The 22,059-nt window shown below is 36.9% G+C and overlaps 1 protein-coding gene across 1 annotated transcript in view; it reads left to right on the top strand.

Moving 5' to 3' along the window:
- LOC148943046 (uncharacterized) overlaps window positions 1-22,059 on the top strand; it is a 56,822-nt gene that overhangs the window by 14,130 nt on the left and 20,633 nt on the right. Inside the window, exons 2-3 of the mRNA XM_089102546.1 lie at window positions 5,260-5,506; window positions 14,133-14,290. Of these exons, the coding sequence (XP_088958672.1) occupies window positions 5,271-5,506; window positions 14,133-14,290 (394 nt within the window). The 5' untranslated portion in view covers window positions 5,260-5,270. The remainder of the gene's footprint in view (window positions 1-5,259; window positions 5,507-14,132; window positions 14,291-22,059) is intronic.

Raw genomic sequence — 22,059 nt, 5'->3', positions numbered from 1 at the left:
GGGTGAGGGGATTTCCGGAAACAATTTCCTTGGAGGGGGAGAAATTCTGGCATGATATGAAAAATGATCAGAAATTAAAGTTTTTTTTTCAAATGAAATTTTTCAGGCAGAATTGTCTACAAGAAATTTTCCTGGGATAATTTTCAGCGAGGATGGAATTACCCGGGGAGGGGTATTTTATGTGGGAGGAACTTTACCTAGCGAAATTTTTCCTGGATCTTTAGCACAGATGGAATTGTCTGGGGGGAATTTCCCATGGAGGCAGCTGGATTTTCCGGCATTATTTAAAACACAATCAGAAATTAAATAAGAAAATAAGTCATTTCAACTGAAATTAAGGAGCAACATTGAAACTTAAAACGAACAGTAGTTATTCCATACATAAAACTGATTGCCCTCCTCAATACCTTGTTCTTTATGTTAAAGTTTGACATTTTGTCAGACCAGATTTTTTTTGTACATTACAATCCTCTTGACCCAAGGAATTGTTGTTTGAAGTTTCAATCTGTAAAGGGAAAAGTTTATTTGCCCTTTGCAGGGCCCTATTTCTGGAGGATTATGTTTTTTCTATTCTTCGTCCTGTAATAGGGTTCCCGCACCCCTTTTACTTCTGGCACAAATCAAGAGCCAATTGGTGAAAAAGTTATTTTTGGGAAGCCACTACCCCAAACAATTGATTGTGCACTAGGTTCCTCTTTGCCTAAGAATTCACAACTCCAAGTTTCAAACTGATCAGAGACAAACATTTTTCAGCCCATTTCCAGGACTAGTAACACCCTCCTTCTCCCATCAAAATGTATGTTCTTCTTGTCGCAGTGAACAATGCCCGAAAATTTCCAGCCAATTGGACACTCAAGAAAATCAGACATGTCTCCCTCTTCTCCGTGATAAAAATATCATATAAAGAACTGGCAATTGACATAATTTATTGCGCTGGCCCCAGGGGCTATAGGGGTCATGGCATCCCTGAAGGTATATTTATTAGACCTTTTCGACTTTTCCAATAAAAATGACAATACAGAAATTCTGATTCGATGTCTTGGGCGCTGGATGTCAAAGCAGGACATGGAAGCAGGGTTGAATGCCCTCTATAAAAAGTGAATTATACATAAAATAAAATAATTATGCCATATACATAAAATATAAAATTCCAAGAGGTTTATTGGTCAATTACTCCCTTAAAATAAATGATAGTTTTACTCAAATATTGCTACGGTTAGCGGAACTGAATTTTTTAACTAGTCAGGCTTTTTTATTTTGTTTTCTAATCATTTACCCATATGTGTTTCCAATGAACCCATTCATTCAAGCATCATATTGGACTAATCAATATGAAGATCTTAAGGAGTCTTGGAATTTTGAGGAAGCTAAAACACATTTTTCCTGGATCAGTTTTAAAAATTCTGTTCCATTGCTTAGTTCAGTCCTACATCCAACCAAACTAGCCATTACTTGATTTGCTGTCTCTCTACATTCTTTCGTGCGCGTCTTTCACTTTTCGTCAAATTCATGGTGATGTTCCCACAGCCCTTCAAACTACTCCTTCTTTCGTCACTGATAGGTCTTCGCATCATCTTCGCAATTCAAGGAATATTAATATTTTATTTACTCCATCGGTGAGGTCTGACTTTAATCCATTAACTGCTTGTCATATCGTTTGGAATAGCCTACATGAGTTAGCTCAAGAATGTCACTCGTTTGGTATTTTCAAAATAATTTTCAAAAAAATTTTTTAATGTATTGATTTTTCTTTTTTAATTTTTTTTATTATTATTTTTTTTGGGAGGGGGGGGGTGGCTCTAGCCTGGGTTGGAAAAGTTTGTTGTGAGGGGTACTGAGTTTGTCTAATATTTTTTGTGGCTTGGTTTCAAATATATATTTGGAATTTGGTTTATTTTATTGGATTGTCCTACATCTTCTTTTGGGGTGGGGGAGGGGGTCTCCTAAAAATCGCTTTTTGTTTGGGTATTTTAATTATTCTTGTTTTTCTCTTCTTTGTTTTGTTTTGTGCGTGTGTGTGTTGAGTCTTTGAAAGGTTGAAATGTATTATATTGAAAACACTTCTTTCTTTTTTTTAAGTATTTATGCCATTTCTTTTTTTCCCCTGTTTTTTTCCTGGCCATAGAAGGCCAAGGTTCTATATTGAAGTGTTTTTGCCGTAAATTTATTGGTTGAATAAATTGATCGATTGATTGATCATAGGGTAGTCCACGCGGAATAAATTGATTGCTTGCTAGTCCCCTGTTTAGTTTTTGATTTTTGTATATTTTTTTTTCTCTTATTTTTTTTATGTGGATCATTGTATTTTATGATATTTTTTTTGTTGTTTATTGTTTTTTCTCTTTTTTTTTGAGTCTCTTAAAGGTGCGAATGTATGATGTTGAAAATGTTTTTTTTTTATGTATTTGTTTCATTTTTGCTTCTCCCCTGTTTTTTTCCTGGCCATAGAGCCTTACGGGGGAGTTTAAATTGAAGTGTATTTTGTTGAGTTTATTGATTGATTGATTGAATAAAATAGGTGAACTATTCAAGCTAGAAACATGGCACTTTTGTAAATAATCTGGAAGCTATAATAGTTCCTGTAAACTAAAAAAAAAATCAAGAAAACCTTTCACCAAAAAGATGAGTCAGAAAAGCTGAAGAACTAAGCCACATTTTGTGCAATTTTATGCCACAAAAAATGTGTAAAAGCACATTTTTGAGGTTGACTTGCCGATCGTAGTGAGTAAAGCAAGTAGATTGAGATAGTACTAACTCCGTGAACAGGCTCTTCAGGTAGTCTATAAAACAGTTCGTGGTAATGAACTGTAAGTAAGGAGCCACCCGGCTCAATGGTAACCGAAACTCTAGAAAAAGGGTTTTTGATACCAATAGATACATAAAAAGAATCAGCTTTCAATGCTGAATTCAAATACATAACTTTCATCAAGTTTAGTGCTACCCATCAAAAGTTACGCGCCTGAGAAAATTTGGCTGATTTTCAAAAAAAAGGGGAAATACCCCGTAAAAGTTATAGAACCTTGATGAAAATAACACCATCATATTCAGCGTATCAGAGAACCCTACTGTAGAGGTTTCAAGCTCCTATCTACAAAAATGTGGAATTTTGCATTTTTTGCCAGAAGAAAGATCACGGATGCGTGTTTATTTATTTTTTTATTTTTTTTTGTTTTTTTGTTGTTTTTTTTTACCCCCAGGGGTGATCGTATCGACCCAGTAGTCCTAGAATATCGTGGGAGGGCTCATTGGAACGGAAATTAAAAGTTCTAGTGCCCTTTTTAAGTGACACAAAAAAATGGAGGGCAACTAGGCCCCCTCCCACGTTTATTTTTTTCCCAAAGTCACCCGATCAATTTTGAGATAGCCATTTTGTTCAGCATGGTTGAAAATATGATAAATATGTCTTTTAGGATGACTTAATCCCCCAAAGTCTCCAGGAGGAGGGCTAAAAGTTATGAACTTTACCCAATGTTAACATATAGCATTGGTTATTGGGAAGTATACAGAAGTTTTCAGGAGGTTTTTTTTTCTGGTAGTGGGAGGGAAGGGTGGGTCGGGGGTTATGTTGGAGGATCTGTCCATGAAGGAAGTTTTCTTGGGGGAAGGGAAATTGCCATGAAGGGGCGCCGGACTTGCCAGCATTATTTATTGGTTATTGGGACGTATAGGCCTACATACATTTTCAGGAAGGATTTTTTTTCTGGAGGGGGGGGGGCTAGAGGAGGGGGTTACTCTGGAGAATCATTCCGCGAAGGATATTTCTTTGGGGGCAGGGACATTTATACGAAGGGGGCGCCGGATTTCCAAGCATTATTTAAAAAAAACGATCAGAAATTAAATTAAAAAAAAAAAAACAAGTTTTTTCAACTGAAAGTAAGAAGCAACATTATAACTTAAAACGAACAGAAATTATAACGTATGTGAGGGGGTTTTCCCCCAAGTCAATACCTTTACGCTACAGTTTTTTTTAGTGCTTTCAAAAGAGCTATCTATTCCAAATAAACGGCCTTTGTGATTCAGGGGTTTGTGAATCAAATTTTTTTTTAACTTTTAACGTAAAGAGCGTGGTATTGAATAAGGGGAGAACCCCCTCATATACGTAATAACATATACGTAATAAAAAAAAAACAATAAAAAAACAAGCGCTACGGCTCAATAGTAATCGAAACTTTTAAAAATGTATTTTTTCCCCTTTAAAGTAGGGCACTTCGCATCGAAGAAGTTGTCGTAGAAACTTCAAAAAGGGCTCATTCGATTGGAAATTGAAATGGCTAGTGCCCTTTTTAATAGACAAAAGTTATTGGAAGGTAACTAACACCCCTTCCATGCCCACCATTTCCCCAAACACATCCCATAAAAATTTTGCGGTAGCCATTTTGTTCCACGCAGTTTAAAGTTCAGGAAACTATACCTTTGAGCAAGACACTCCCCCCACAGTCTTCAGGGAAAGGTTTATAAGTTATGACATGGAGGCATATAAGGTTTTCATAGAAATCTTTGTCGTAGAAACTTGAAAAAAGGGCTCATTCGATTGGAAATTCAAAGGGCCTAGTGCCCTTTTTAATAGTCGAAAGTAATTTGAGGGCAACTAACCCCCCTCTCACGCCCACCTTTTCCCCAAACACATCCAATCAACATTTTTAGATAGCCATTTTATTCAATGTACTTGAAAGTTTTGGAAATTAGGTCTTTAAGGATGACAACCCCTCCCCACCACAGCCCTCAAGGCGCAAGGGTTGTAAATTATGCTCTGGGTCATATAAGGTTTTATTGAAAGCGTTGTCGTAGAAACTTCAAAAGGGCTCATTCAATTGGTAATTGAAAACCCCTATGCCTTCCCAAGGCCAGAACAAAATTTGCACTTTACTGAAAAAAATACAAGAGAATGTGCATTGTCAGTTTAATATGCATATACTGATATTTAGTAATCAAAATGTTAATATTATTTGATTTATTAAAGTTATTAAAGTAAAAAAAAATTTTTTCAGTAAAGTGCAAATTTTGTTCTGGCCTTGGGAAGGCATAGGGGTTTTGAGCCAAATTTATGTTAATTTCTGCTCGTTTTGGGTTTTATTTATTTATCGGTGCTGATTTGTGGTAGTTTCACGCTTGGTAGATTATTTGATTTTATTTTTGCTCATTTTTTGTTTAATGGAGTTCTTCACTTTTCTTTGAAAAACTTTTTTTGTGGAAAAAGTTTTTTTAATTAATAGGATAAAAGAATGGTTGCAAGCGATTGATTAATATCACTTCTTCTAGCACTAATACCTATGTGGTCAGCCAGATCCAAAACAGTCGCAATATCAGTAGTTGTATTGGCAATTGTAATTTCTGTGGCAATGGCCGGAATATTCGGTGGGTTTCAAAAGCTGTACAATTATACACTGATGTCCCTTGATGCCAAAACTGATTTGATAGTTTTGAATGAAGGAGGAACTGCTGATGTTTCAAATGGCTTGATCGATGCTGTGTCTTTGTCAAAAGAGCTACAACAGTCTTTCCTGAAGTGAGTGAAATTTTTGTAACTATTTAGATTGCTATAATAGCCAAAAAATGTAGACACATAAGGGGACATTCGTGATGAATCTTGTCTTATCGGTAAAAACAAAAATGCCGGTTGTGAATGTTGATGGAAAACAAAGGGGGTCCAGTCCCCTCCTACGCTCTTTTTAGGTGTCCTCCAGCCAAAGACATCCGGTAAAAATTTTAAGATAACCATTTTGCTGAACATCAAATAACTATACCTTTTGAGATGATATAACCCTCCCCCCACAACCTCTGAGGTATCAGATTTATGTGAGTTGCCTATTGTTTAGGACTTGTTTTGGGAAACGGGGCATGGTTGATCCTGGACCTCCAAAAAGACTTAGGAAATTGAAATTGAGGTTTTTATGAAAGGAGTGGTCATACAAACTTCAGAAGGGAATCCTTCGATTGGAAATCAAAGGTTTTGGTGCCCTTCTTAACGTTCAAAAGCGATCAGAGGACAACTAGTCTTCCTTCCCCCCGTCTTTTTTTCTCTAAATGCGTTTAATTGAAACTTAGAGATAGTCTTTTGTAAAGAATAGTCCAAAGATCATGCAATAAGACCTCTGGGGTTGAAAGAACCCCTCAAAACACCAGAGCGAGGGTTTTAAGTTATGCCCGAGGGCATATAGTGTTTTTATGGAAGGGGTGGTCTTACAAAATTTAGAGGAGGCTAATTTGATTGGAAATTGAAATTTCCAATTTCTCAGGAAGGGCTGAGAGTATTAAGTTGAAACTTCTAGGACATATTGAGTTGGATGTTGAAAGGTGATTGAAGGGCAACCAGCCCTTTTTAGGTTCCCTTATTGTCTCTCAGATTCTCATGATTGTCTAATATGAACAATATCGAGGATATTGACTGAAAAGTTAAATGATTTAAGAGCGAGCCTCACTTAAATTGCTATAATCGACCGAACTAAGCAAATTAAAATTATGGTATGGTAGTAATTGTGTTTAGCTTTTGATTGTACCGATTTTTCAAAAATACCATTTATTGCAATGCATCATAAGTTTCAATATTGCTTTTCACTTTTTTTTGTATAATTCTGTTTCTTTTATTATATTTAAGGCTATTCCAAATATTAGTTGGGGGGGCTGCCATTCCCTCAACCTTTCATTTTTAGCGGTAAATTCTAACTTGAGTATAATAATGCTTTGATAAACTTAACTGAAAATGTAAATTATTTAAAAGTAAGCCTTGCTTGAATTACTATAATCAAATTAACTAAACAAATTAAAATTAGTAGTTGGGTTTAGCTTTTGATGCTGCCGAGTTTTCAAAAATACCATTTATTGCAAGGCGTCGTAAGTCTCAGTGTTGCTCTTCACATTCTTTTTTTTTATCTGTTTTTTTTTTCTAAAATATCATACTCAGGGCCATACCAAACGTCAGGTGGGGGGGAGGGTTTCTGCCACTCGACTCAACTTCCACTCATTGCGCTAAGTTCTAACTTGAGTATAATGATTCTCAGCCTAATTAGGCTGAGCATCATGCAACAATGCAACGTCATGCAACAATATTCCTCCCTGATGCTTAGAAGTCATAGTAACTAGCATGGGATGGTCCTAGCAACTTAGGAATGAGTGTTTTTGATTAGAAATTGAGAGTTCTAATGCCCTTTTTAAGATTGTAAAGGTATTGGATTGAAGTTAGATGTGAGTTTTTGCTAAAGCTGTATTTTGTTGTATCATTTACGTACTATGCTCTCAGGACATCAGGCAAAAATACCTGGTAAATCGCTCTTTAACAGCTGTTTAAATTGCTTTTATGTCAGCATAAACCTTAATAAACAACTTAACTGTTAACTATATTTTTCACGACAAAATAGCTAACAGTGGGTGTGGTGTCGTACCAATATCAAAGCTCATTGTAAATAAGGAGAATAGAACTAACACACGAAAAAACATAAAAGCATGAGAACAAAACAAAACAGGAAGGAAGGTGCAAAAGACGAGAGAAAAATTCAAGATGGTGTTGTTTCCAGAACAATATTGACAGTGGTACGATGCTGTAGCAACTGGTAATTGTTGTGTCATAAAAAGTAGAGTTGATGGTTCAGTTACGTTGTTCATTAATATTTTTGCTGACATGTCCCCAGAGCCTGTAAAGAGCGAACCTCTATTTTTGCTAGGATTCTCAGAATCGTTAAAACCTTAGTTAAATTCTTTAGGCGTGGCAGCGACGATAAAATCCCATTGATACAATTTGGTTTTTACCTCGAAACGACTTGAGTCACTGTAATGACATTTTAATGGATTACAGTTCATCGCAATATACGACGCGTGAAGACTGATAGTTGTCAATATTATGTTTAGCGTAATACTCAAGGCACTAGGTATGGCAATTTATTTTCAAATGAGCCATTAAACAGCTCTCTATAATGTTCCAGTACCCCGCTAGCAGTGGAGGAAAAAAAAAGAGGAAACATCGGTGCTACCCATGCAAAAAGTGATTTTCGTTGTTATTCAAGCCGGGTGTGTAAGTTTTCTGAATAGGATTTTTGGCCATGGCGACTCCAACGGTGTACTTTTTTGCACCATTTTTAAAGGTGTCATGCTATTTTACGAAGTTCCCATAAACGTGTTTTAGAAATATCGAAGACTAGCCTAATAGAGATAACAGTCACACTCTTGAATCAGCCAGATCTGGCAATTTTTTCTCACTAGGTTTTAATAAACACCCTGTTTTGTATTTTTGGTTACTATGGGCCGTGGTTTGTTCTTTACTAGGTTGCAGCTACCACTGTAACCATCAAAAACAGAAGTTATAAAAATGGATGCTGTGCCTTAATATATACATAAAAAAATGCGCTTTTAATGTTGCATTATATGATTACCTTAAATCAAATTACTGCCAGTATATTCATTTAACAGTTTTAGAGCATGATGAACTTTCTTGGTTCACCTTTAAAGCAACCCACTCATAATTGTTGTAATTTTCATCAAACCACCTTTCTTCTGTGAAAACAGGCGTGATGATCTATTTTTTTAATTATATCATAGGCAGCGCGATAGCGCTGCCAAAGTAAAGAAAGATGTGGGCACAATGTATTATTTTTTTTTCTTCTTTCTCCATACCCGGGCAGTTCGTATCGAAAGAGTTATCGTAGAAACTTCGAAAAGGGCTCATTCGATTGGAAATTGGAGTGGCTAGTGCCCTTTTAATAGTCGAAAGTGATTGGAGGGCAACTAGCCCCCCACGCCAATCATTCCCCCAAACTCATCCGATAAAAATTTTGACATAGCCATTTTGTTCAGCGCAGTTGATTTACAGATAGAAAATATGTTTTTGAGGAGGACACTCCCCCACAACCCTCGGGGCAAGGGTTTTAAGTTATGCCGTGGGGGCATATAAGGTTTTTATAGAAGGTGTTGTCGTAGAAACTTCAAAAAAGGCTCGTTCGATTGGAAATTGAAAGGGCTAATGCCCTTTTTGATATTCGAAAGTGATTGGAGGGCAACTAGCCCCCTCCCCACGCCCGTCATTCCCCCAAACACATCCAATCAAAATTTTGAGATAGCCATTTTGTTCAGCGTAGTTGATATCCTGATAGAAAATATGTTTTTGATGAGGACACTCCCCCACAACCCTCGGGACAAGGATTTTAAGTTATGCCCTGGGGGCATATAAGGTTTTTATAGAAGGCGTTTTTGTAGAAACTTCAAAAAATGCTCATTCGATTGGAAATTAAAGGGCTAATGCCCTTTTTAATAGTCGAAATTGATTGGAGGGCAACTAGCTCCCCCCCCCCTACGCCCATCATTCCCCCAAACACATCCTATCTAAATTTTGAGATAGCCATTTTGTTCAGCGTAGTTGATTTCCAGATAGAAAATATGTCTTTGAGGAGGATACTCCCCTGAAACCCTCGGGGCAAGGGTTTTAAGTTATGCCCTGAGGGCAAATAAGAACGATGTTGGCACAATGTATCATTTATTATTTTTTTTCCTTTAAAGCAGGGCACTTCGTATCGAAGAAGTTGCTGTAGCAACTTAGAAAAGGGCTTATTCAACTGGAAATTGGAGTGGCTTGTGCCCTTTTTAATGGTCCAAAGTGATTGGAAGGCAACTAACACCAATTCCACGCCCACCATTTCCCGAAATACATCCAATAAAAATGTTGAGATAGCCAATTTGTTCAGTGTAGTTGATTTCCAGATAGTAATTATGTTTTTGAGGAGGGCACTCCCCCAGAGCTTTCAGGGCAAGGGTTGTAAGTTATGCCCTGAGGGCATATAAGGTTTTTATAGAAGGCATTGTCATAGAAACTTCAAAAAAGGCTCATTCGATTGGAAATTCAAAGGGCCTTTCCCCCAAACAAATCCAATCAAAATTTTGAGACAGCCATTTTATTCAACGTAGCTTTAAGCTCTGTAAATTACGTTTTTGAGGATGACAACCCCCTCACAGCCCTCAGGACAAGGGTTGTAAGTTTTGCCCTGGGGGCATATAAAATAGAACGCGTTGTCGTAGAAACTTCAAAAAGGGCTCATTCAATTAGAAATTGAAATGCCTAGTGCCCTTTTTAATAGTCGAAAGTAATTGGAAGGCAACTAACACCCCTTCCAAGCCCACTATTTCCTCAAACACATCCAATCAAAATTTTGAGATAGCCATTTTCTTCCAAGCAGTTGAAGTTCAGGAGATTATATCTTTGAGCAGGACACTCCCCCCACAGTCTTCAGGGCAAGGGTTATAAGTTATGCCCTGGGGGCATGTAACTTTTTATTGAAATCTTTGTCGTAGAAACCTGAAAAAGGGCTCATTCGATTGGAAATTCAAAGGTCTAGTGCCCGTTTTAATAGTCGAAAGTGATTGGAAGGCAACTAAAACCCCTTCCATGCCCACCATTTCCCCAAGCATATCCAATCAAAATTTTTAGATAGCCATTTTATTCCACGCAGTTTAAAGTTCAGGAAATTATACCTTTGAGCAGGACACTTCCACCACAGTCTTCAGGGCAAGGGTTACAAGTTATGCCCTGGGGGCATATAAGGTTTTTATTGAAATCTTTGTCGTAGAAACTTGAAAAAGGGCTCATTCTATTGGAAATTCAAAGGACTAATGCCCTTTTTAATAATCGAAAGTGATCGACTAGAGTAAAGAAAGAAAGTAAAGACTTTCATTAAGCAAAAAATGAGCAAAAATAAAATCAAATAATCTACCAAGCGTGAAACTACCACAAATCACTATCGATAAATAAATGAAACCCAAAACGAACAGAAATTACAATAAATAACCGAGTCAAACTCAAAACGAGCAGAAATTAACGTAAGTTGGGCTCAAAACCCCTATGCCTTCCCAAGGCCAGAACATAATTTGCGCTTTCTGAAAAAAATACAAACGAATGTGCATTGTCAGTTTAATATACATATACTGATATTTAGTAATCAAAATGTTAATATTATTTGATATATTAAAGTTATAAAAGTAAATACATTTATATTTTTTTCAGTAAAGTGGAATTTGTGTTCTGGCCTTGGGTAGGCACAAGGGTTTTGAACCCAACTTATGAAAATTTCTGCTTGTTTTCAGTTTGAACCGACTAATTATTACAACTTCTGTTTGTTTACGGTTTCATATTTTATCGATGCTGGTTTGTAGTAGATTCACTCTTGGTAGGTTATTTGATTTATTTTTGCTCATTTTTTGTAAAATGGAATTCTTTACTTTTCTTTGAAAAACTTATTTTGTGGAAAAAGTTTTTTTAATTAATCACACGAAGGACTAAGCCTTCGGCTTTTTTTTTAGCTAGAACCTAGTAAAGAAATGCTTTAGTCTCAATTTCCTCGATACTATTTTATACGGACAGTACACCAGCCTCATACTGACGTATGATACACATACTGACTTATGTCAGTATTCGTTTCTTCAGCTAGAATCAGTTTGGTAATTCCTGAAACCAGTGCACTTCAGTGCTAGTCGGTATCGACAGTGCTTCTTTAGAAATTCTGAACTCAGTAAAGGGTGACTTAACAGGAATTTAGCATAATTTCATGACATGATCGTCGTTGTGTTTTTGCCTGTGTGTCTGTGTTTGTGCTCTTGTTGTGAAAATACTGTTGATAGTTCAGTTGCGTTTTTTATCAATATCGGTTATCACTGCAGCATTCATGTCAGTATCAGCTGACGAATTATGAATCAAGATGGAACTCTTGGGGCATTAGCCTTATGCTAGATTGTTTGATCTGCATATTATAGAGCTTTTATTCCAGATCAAGGGTGGTCTAAACCTCCTCGTTAAGGTTTTATATCAGAAAGGATTGATTATCTATCTTTAGGATTCCATTCCCTTGCATTTGAGCCAATTTATTGTAGGTAAACACACAAAAGTAGTCTCTTGTGAATTGCCCCCCTCCCCTTCCCTAGACTTTGAAAAAAAACTTCTTATTTCCATTTCATAGCTAAATCCTATTTTAGCTATGTGCTGTATTAAAGGAGTGAGACTGGCTAGCTGGTCGTTTATAGTCGTCTTGTTTTTTTTCACAGCTATTAAATAGTACTGTACTCCTAAACTCCTAAATATTTTTTCAGATCGATACTCAAATTACACCATTAGAACCGCGTTGTTCGAAATCCCCATAAAGGATACTTACAGTCCCTTTGCTTGAATAACTACGAAAATCTATTAACTTGAAAAACAAGGAAAGTGGCTGCAATGCCGATCCTCTGCTTCGAAATCCTTTTTTCCCCGTTTCGCCTTCTCCGCAGCGAGCGGGCACTGAAATATTGTAGATAGCTGTTTAATGGCTCATCTTAAAGGCAATTGCTACATATAGTGCCTTTTGTAACTAAAAAAAAAATGAGAAATAATTTTAATCGTTTTACAGCGGTGGCTGCAACCTAGTAAATCGTGGTTCCTGCGGTAGCTGCTAATTAAGAGAATTAAGATCTATGGTTACCCCCTGTTTTATGTATATTTGCTCAATGATTTTTTTTATCTCTATAGAAAAAATTTAAAAATCCTCCCCCCCCCCCCTACATTTTCGTGAATCGGTGCCATTGGACAATTATTGATTGATCAGTAAGAATCTACCTATATAATGGACAATAATGATAGCAGCAGTAGCTGCAACGTAGTAAAGGACAACCACGGCCCATAGTAACCAAAAATTAAAAAAAGTTTTTAAAAAAACTCACAAGTGAGAAAAAATGCCATTTCCAGCTGATTCATGTCGATAAGAACTGGTTAGTTCTTGGAAACAATCATGTGACGTTATAGAAGGGGATCTGAAGGCATTCCAACAAGCAAGCTTTTTATGGTTGCACCAGTAGCTTCAACTATGAAAAAACGCTCCGTTATAACCAGAAATTAAAAAAGTATTTGAAAAGATTTTTAAATGTAAAAGAATCTATAAAATACCGATTCAGGAATGGTAACTATTATCCATGTTAAACTTAAAGGTAGAAGTAATTACGAAACAAATTTTCGTGAATTTTTTAAAAACAGTTAGAAAACCATCGAAAACGGTTTCGGAGTGAAATTTCGAAATAAAATTTTAGTATCGGAATCAACGCTGCCGAAAACCCTTTATCGAGTGTTTTCAGCCGTATACCTCAAAATTTGAATAATCCTATTTTAGCTTGGCTAGCCCACCCCCCCCCCCCTTTTATCCACCATTCCTAACAGGTTACTGGAACATCTTATAGAGCTGTTCAGGCGCTCGCTGGAAAGCAAATCACTGTCAATAAATAAATGAAACTCAAAACGAACAAAAATTACTATAAATAACCGAGTAAAACTCGAAACGAGCAAAAATTAACATGAGTAGGGTTGATAACTTCCATGTCTTCTCAATACCAAAACGTAATTTGCGCTTTACTAAGAAAAAATAAATGACCGTGGATTGTCAGTTTAATTGACATTTACTGGTATTTATTCCCTAAAGTTTTGATGTTTTTTATTTATGAAAGTAAAAAAAGTGAAAACATTTAAAACGTATTTTGTTTTCGGTAAAGCGCAAATTGCATTCTGGTATTGAAAAGCCATGGGGGTTATCAGACGGACAACAAATGATCATCTGGCAATTTCTATCAGGGGCATTTCGGAAGAATACGTGGCATGGGGAATATCCGCCCTCCGATCACTTTTAGTCGTAAAAAGGGCACTAGAACTTCTGATTGCCAATCCAATTAGCCCCCTCCGAAGTTTATACGACCCCTCTTTCTATAAAAAAATACTCATATGCCCCAGGGAATAACTTGCCACCCTTGCCCTGAAGGCTGTGGGGGGTTGTCATACTCAGAGAAATAATTTCCGGACACTTTAACTACGCTGAACAAGTGGCTATCTCAAAATTTGGTTGGGTGTGTTTGGGGAAATGGTGGGCGTGGCAGGGGGGTTAGTTACCCTTCAATCACTTTCGATTATTAAAAAGGGCACTAACCCTTTCAATTTTCAATTGAATGAGCCCTTTTCGAAGTTTCTACGACAACTTTTTCGATACGAAGTGTCCTGGTCTAAAAATAATTAAATGGTAATACATTGTGCCCACATCGCTCTTTACTTCACCGCTCTTTACTTTACTGAACATGATATATGTTTACAGATGCTTAAACGATGTACGGCTACAAGTCAGCTTAAGGCTTGCTGTTTTTTCTTACAGGTTGAAGGGTCGTTTCCTTTCAGAGGATGGGAAATCAGTTAATTACACCGGAATAAGGAACAGTACTGAATTTTCAGAGCTTGAGGAAAAGGCTCAGAAGTTCAAATTCATTGACCTTGGAACCCTTCAAGAGTTAGAAAAGAAAGCCTTATATTTAAGTAAGTGATTTATTCCACATAAGTATCAGTAATAATACTATTATGAGTGAATTTCAAAGGCCAAGAAACCCTGACCCATTGGGACGCTGGGGAGAGACAATATCATTTCCCTGGGAAACAAGACAACATTCAGGTTCAGATTCTTTTTATTTACAAATTAATTACAACTATAAAAATGGTGTGCCCGGCTAAGAGTCTAGCTCGTATTACCGGGCATCCAAATCAAACCGGGCAACATTTAAATCAAAAGAAGAAAACGAGAAACATCAGTATTTAAATCCCTGCAAAACCAACCGTCTTCTTAGCACTTGCTCCCACGGGAAAATTTTTTTGATCGTCCTCTTGTCTAAACCTCTAAATAGTGGCTCTGTGGGCGTGAGTGGTCTGAGAACAGCCCTCGTATTTACCACAAACTGCTTGGCTCAAATAAAAGGTTCGGTCTTTTCATTACGTCATGAATGTTCGTGACAATTTTTTTTGAAAACTTGTCGAAGTTTTTTTATTATTATTATTATTAATCCCTTGTAAGTGTCCGAATGGTTGGACTCATTTTGTCCTCAGTTTTACTGACTATGAACACAAATTTGATTCAACCAATGCTGTGTTCGTTCCTCTTTTCATTTTCGTGGAAAAGCCGAATGGAACCTCCGTGTTTGTGTTCCTTTGCTCCTTCGTTCCTTTGTTCATGTATCTTTTCGGTACTTTCGTATTATACCGACCACACACACCCAAGAAGTGAATTTAGGTTAATCCTGATGAAATATACCAAGATATGATAAAAATATAATGTTTTAGTAACACAATTATGGAAACTTCAACAGAAAATTATGGAAAGCAGGCCGCCCAAAACGGATTTCATAGGCAGCCCGCTAGCGCTACCTCAGTAAAGAACGATATGGGCACAATGTGTTGTTTTTTGGTTCTTTATACCCGGGCACTTCGTATCGAAGGAGTTGTCGTAGAAACTTCGAAAAGGGCTCATTCGATTGGAAATTGGAGTGGCTAGTGCCCTTTTTAATAGTCGAAAGTGGTTGGAGGGCAACTAGCCCCCCCCACGCCCATCATTCCCCCAAACACATATCAAAGTTTTGAGATGGCCATTTTGTTCAGCGTAGTTGATTTCCAGATATAAAATATGTTTTTGAGGAGGACACTCCCCCATAACCCTCAGGGCAAAAGTTTTAAGTTATGTCCTGGGGGCATATAAGGTTTTTATAGAAGGCGTTGTCGTAGAAACTTCAAAAAAGGCTCATTCGGTTGAAAATTCAAACGGCTAGTGCCTGGTTTAATAGCAGAAAGTGATTGGAGGGCAACTACCCCCCAACGCCTATCATTCTCCCAAATACCTCCAATCAAAATTTGGAGATAGCCATTTTGTTCAGCGTAGGTGATTTCCAGATAGAAAATATGTTTTTGAGGAGGACACTCCCCTACAACCCAGGGGGCAAGGGTTTTAAGTTATGCCCTGGGGGCATATAAGGTTTTTATAGAAGGCGTTGTCGTAGAAACTTCAAAAAAGGCTCATTTGATTGGAAATTTAAAGGGATAGGGCCCTTTTTAATAATCGAAAGTGATTGGAGGGCAACTAGCCCCCCCCTCGCGCCCATTATTCCCCAAAACACGTCCAATCAAAATTTTGAGATAGCCATTTTGTTCAGCGTAGTTGGTTTCTAGATAGAAAATATGTTTTTGAGGAGGACACTCCCCCATAACCCTCGGGGCAAGGGTTGTAAGCTATGCCCTGGGGGCATATAAGGTTTTTATAGAAGGCGTTGTCATAGAAACTTCAAAAAAGGCTCATTTGATTGGAAATTCAAAGGCCTAGTGCCCTTTTTAATAGTCGAAAGTGATTGGACGGTTAACTAACCCCCCTCTCTCGCCCACCTTTTCCCCAAACACATCCAATCAAAATTTTTAGATAGCCATTTTGTTCAACGTAGTTTAAAGTTCTAAATACTAGGTCCTTCAGGTAGATAACCCCCTCAAAGACCTCAAAGCAATGGTTGTAAGTTACGGCATGGGGGCATTTGCGGTTTTTATAGAATGCTTTTTCGTAGAAATTTAAAAAATGGCACGTTCGATTGAAAATTACAATCGCTAGTGCCCTTTTTTTAAGTCAAAAGTAATTTGAAGACAACTAACACCCCTTCCACGCCCACCATTTCCCCAAACACATCCAATCAAAATTTTGAAATAGCCATTTTGTTCCATGCAGTTAAAGTTCAGGAAATTATACCTTTGACACTCCACTCAAAGTCTTCAGAGCAAGGGTTATGAGTTAAGCCCTCGGGGCATATAAGGTTTTTACTGAAATCTTTGTAGTAAAAAATTGAAAAAAGGCTCATTCGATTGTAAAATCAAGGGGCTAGTGCACCTTTTAATAGTCTAAAATGATTTTAGGGCAGCTAGCCCCCCTCTCTCGCCCACCTTTTCCTCAAACACATCCAATAAAAGTTTTTAGATAGCCATTTTGTTCAGTGTTCTGCATTTCCAGATAGAAATTATGATTTTGAGGAGGGCACTCCCCCACAGCCCTCAGGGCAAGGGTTATAAGCTGTGCCCTGGGGGCATATAAGGTTTCTACTGAACGCGTCGTCGTAGAAACTTCAAAAAGGGCTCATTCGATTGGAAATTGAAATGGCTTCTTCCATTTCTTCCAGAGAAATTGCTTAAGGATTGTTCTGGGTACCCGGCTGACTGACCGTATTTCAAACAATAGTCTATACGAAAAATGTGGTTCAATACCGCTTTCTAGGTCTATAATGACAGAAAGGTTTAAGTGGTTAGGGTATGTTTTGCGGATGATGTATGTCAGATTGCCGAAGCTTTTTCTTTTCGGCCAACCATCTAGGGCTAACCGGAATGCAGGTCGTCCTCGTCTGGGGTGGGAAGACGTCATAAAGAAAGATTTAAAGGAAATGGGAACTTCGTGGGCGGTTGTAAAAAGGGAGGCTTTGAATATATTGGGGTGGAGGAGGAGCGTGCGTAGCTGTGTTTGCCTCAGGCGGCTTGGTGCTGCGATGAGTTGTTAGTAGTAGTAGTAGTAGTGCCCTTTTTAATAGTCGAAACTGATTGGAAGGCAGCTAACACCCCTTCCACGCCCACCATTTCCCCAAACATATTCAATCAAAATTTTTAGATAGTCATTTTGTTCCACGTAGTTTAAAGTTCAGGAAATTATACCTTTGAGCAAGACACCCCCCCCCCCCCACAATTTTCAGGGCAAGGGTTATAAGTTATACCCTGGGTGCATAAAAGGTTTTTATTGAAAAGTTTGTCGTAGAAACTTGAAAAAGGGCTCATTCGATTGGAAATTCAAAGGGCTAGTGCACTTTTTAAAAGTCGAAAGTGATTTAAGGGCAACTAATCCCCCTTTCACGCCCACCTTTTCCCCAAACACATAATAACAAAATTTTGAGATAGTCATTTTATTCAAGGTCGTTAAACGCTTTGGGAATTAGGTCTTATAAGTTGACCCCCCCCCCCCCCCAGAACCCTCAGGGCAAGGGTTTTAAGTTATGCCCTGGGATCATGTAAGGTTTTTTATTGAAATTGATGTTGTAAAAACATCAAAAGGGCTTATTCAATTGAAAATTGGAAGGGCTATTGCCCTTTAAAAAGTCGAAAGTGATTGAAGGGCAACTAACCCCCCTCTCACGCCCACCATTTCCCCAAACAGATCCAATCAACATTTTGAGATATCACATTTGTTAAACGTATTCAAAAGTTCTGGAAATTAGGTCTTTTAGGATGATAACCCCATCAGAGCTTTCAATGCAAGGGTTGTGTGTTATGCCCTGGGGACATATAAAGTTTATATAAAAAGTTGTTGTAGAAATTTCAAAAGGGGATGATTTGATTGGAAATTGCCCTTTTTAATATTCGAAAGTGAGTTTAGAGTAATTAACCCCCCCCCCTCTTACGCCCTCTATTTCGCCAAACACATTCAATCAAATTTTAGAGATAGCCATTTTGTTCAACGTAGTTGAAAGTTCTGGATATTATGTATTTGAGGATGACAAACTCCCCAGAGTCCCCAGGGCGAAGGTTGTAAGTTATGCCCTGGGGGCATACAAGTTTTTAATGACAGAGTTGTAGTAAAAACTTCAAAAGGGGCTCGTTCAATTGGAAATTGAGAGGGCTAGTACCCTTTTTAATAGTTGAAAGTGATTGGACGGTATCTAACCCCTCTCCCACGCCCACCTTTCCTCCAAACACATCCAATCAAAATTTTCAGATATCCATTTTGTTCAACGTAGTAGAAAGTTCTGGAAATTAGGTCTGTGAGGATTTCAACCCCCACCCCCCCAGCCCTCAGTGCGAGGGTTGTAAGTTATCCCCTGGGGGCATATAAGGTTTTTATTGAAAGTGTTGTCGTAGAAACTTCAAAAGGGCTCATTTGACTGGAAATTAAAAGGGTTAGTGCCTTTTTTAATAGTTGAAAGTGATTGGAGAAAGAATAACGCCCCTCTCACGCCCTCCATTTTCCCAGACACATCCAATCAAAATTTTGATATAACCATTTTGTTTAGCGTAGTTGAAAGTTCTGGAAATTAGGTCTTAGAGGATGACAACTACCCTCACAGCCCTTAGGATAAGAGTTGTAATTTATGCCCCGGGGGTATATAAGGTGGTTATAGGAAGTGTTGTCGTAGAAACTCAAAAATGGCTTATTCGATTGGAAATCGAAAGGCCTAATGCCCTTTTTAATAGTCGAAAGTGATTGAAAGGCTTGACATTTTTATATTAAAGATCGATGTGGGTATAATGTATTATTTTTTTTTTTTTGTTGTTGTTTTTGTTTATACCAGGGCACTTTGTATCAAAGGAGTTTTCGTAGAAACTTTGAAAAGTGCTCATTCAATTGAAAATAGAAAGGGCTAATGCCCTATTTAATAGTCGAAAATGATTGGAGGGAAACTAAACCCCCTCCCACCCTCCAACTCCCATTTGACTATATGTTTAAAAACTAAATGTTGGCATAAGATTAAATCAAAATGCACTGTGTTAATGCTAATTCCCAACAAGGCATCTCAGCAGTATCCATGAACGATTGAGGGTTTCATGTTCAAACTTTTGGGGTTGCTTCAGCTCTTAAAATTTAACCAAATCAAAATAGCATAGGTGTATCCAAGCTATCAAAGAAAGTAAACAGATTTTTTTGCGAATGGTATCCAGTTTTCCATTTCAGGTCAACTAGACGAGGTATGAAACTAAATTAAACACTTCTATTTGTGTCCAGATTTTTAAGAGGGTGTATATTGTTCAAAATTGCTGAAATTTTTTCTCCAGCATACAAATAGCAGGCCAAACTATAAATCTTTAAAAAAAACGAAAAGATTTAAAGCATTATTTTCTTTTCCTCCGAAAAGACTGTGTCAAAATAAAATGACCAGAAATTAACTAAAAAAACTTTTTCCACAAAATAATATTTTCAAAGAAAAGTAAATAACTCCATTAAACAAAAATGAGCAAAAATCAAATCAAATAATCTACCAAGCGTGAAACTACCGCAAATCAGCATCGATAAATAAATGAAACTAAAAACGAACTGAAATTACAATAAATAACCGAGTCAAACTCAAAACGAGCAGAAATTAACATAAGTTGGGCTCAAAACCCCTATGCCTTCCCAAGGTCAGAACATAATTTGCACTTTACTGAAAAAAAATATGAATGTTTTTACATTAATATAAAATATAAATGTTTTTTAGGGGATTTTGAGCCCAATTTTTTTTTTCTCTTGCTTGTTCTGAAAATGCCAAACGAATTTTTTGGGACGAAAATTCGAAGCTAATCATATAAAACATTGCAAACAAACAGAGGAATGGACAGCGAGGACAACTTCTCAACTTAGGCAAATGTATATAGTTATCTGACAATCTAGACGTGAGGGTACACATTTTAGTCAATCAAAATCAGTAAAATGCTCCCTAGTTTACCATCTAAGGCTTTGGTCACATATATTGTATAATTTTTTCTTTATTATATACGTATAGCAAAATTATAGATATTTTTTTCATATTTTTTTTATATTTTTTGCCATGGTTTTTGCTTTTGTTTTTTCCTGATGCTACCAGAGAATAAACTTTTTTTCAAAACAAAAATGAAAAAAATGTATTTAGGAATAAACAGCGAGTGTCAATTCGTAAGTCAAGCAAACTTACACCAATAGTTTAAATGATTTTAGCATAAATCAGTAAAAAAGCTCTGTTTTTGAAGAAGGCCATGTTGAATTAGGATGGAAGAAATCCAACCAAAAGAGCTAAACTTCCTCTTCATTTAATCACTTTTTTTTCTCCGATATGGCAATGCCCCCTTCCCTTAAAAATAAAAGACTTATGACAAACTTCCTAATAAAACATCTGTCCTTCTTCAGTTGTACACCAGAATCATTTTTTACCCCTACAGATTAAAAAAAAAGTTTTTAAGTTCTTAAGTTGTTTTGGCACCGTCAAGATTACAACTGGTGCCATGGAATTACCTATAAAGCTACCTTCAGCTGTAAATATTTTTTCATAGTTTTTTGTCGTTTTTTGCCATGGTTTTTGCTTTCGTTTCCCTGATGCTAATACCAAAAATGAGACATAAACTTTTAAAAAAAAAAATGTATTTAGGAATAAACAACGCGTATCAATTAATAAGTTAAGCAAACTTACACCATTGGTCTAACTGATTTTAGAGTAAATCAGTAAAAAGCTCTCTGGCCAGGTTGAATTAGGAAGGAAGAAAGCCATCCAAAAGAGCTAAACTTCCTCTTCATTTAACTACTTTTTTGTTCTCCGATTTGGCAATGCTCCTCATTTGGCAATGCTCCTCATTTGGCAATGCTCGATTGGGCAATGCTCGATTTGGCAATCCTCCCTTAAAAATAAAAGACGTATGACAAACTTCCTGATAAAACATCTGTCTATGTTTAGGTGTACACTAGAGTAATTTTTACCCCCAGAGATTCAAAAAAAAATGGGTACTTTTATGATATAGCCCTGACCACTCAAATTGTTCATTCATTGACGCATTGTAGAATTGTTTGTTTTTTTTTCGTTAGTTTTTTTTCCAGCTTAGCGTGAGACAAAACAAAGAGAAGTGACAGAATAGTTGGGAAGTATATAATTTTGGGCTAAATATTTGCACAATTGGGGGGGGGTAAATTTTTTAGACAGTGTGAAGTTAGAAAACAATTCTTACTTTATGATATGCAGAATAATTGTACCTAACACATTAGGCATACAGACCCGCTATACTTTACCCCCCCCCCCACCCCCTAAAGTGCAAATATATAGCTCAAATTTGTTTCTAAAGTATATTTTTATCATACTTAGGACTATTTTATTAAAATTGGGCGTCAGAAAAACAGGTTTTACTTAGGTGAAGAATATCAGGTCGGGGCTATATCATACAAGTACCAAAAGATGTTTTTTAGCTCTTAATTTTTTGTTATTTTTTTCTGTACTGTTATGATTGCAACTAGTGCCACGAAATTACCTTTAAAGCTACCTTAATAATTAATGTTAAGCAACAATTGGCGAAATTCCAGTTCAGTGTGGTCGCGCATTTAACCGCTAAATAATGAGTATTTTATTATTGGTTTCTTTAAAAGGGAAAGTGGGTTTTATCATTGTTATGATCAAAATTTGAAGAAAGTGAAAGAGAAATAAGAGCTAGTTTTTTACTGCTTAAGAAAATTTGTTTTTTGCAGGCCTTTCGATAACAAATTCTTTTCGCTTTTATCCTGATTTTGTAGCTTATTTCCCATGGAAAGGGAGAAT

The sequence above is a fragment of the Artemia sp. Qi Xiang Cuo genome, chromosome 16 (assembly GCF_049724085.1).
Source record: "Artemia sp. Qi Xiang Cuo chromosome 16, ASM4972408v1, whole genome shotgun sequence".
Taxonomy (NCBI): Eukaryota; Metazoa; Arthropoda; class Branchiopoda; order Anostraca; family Artemiidae; genus Artemia; species Artemia sp. Qi Xiang Cuo.
This window is presented reverse-complemented; position numbering and strand designations above follow the sequence as displayed.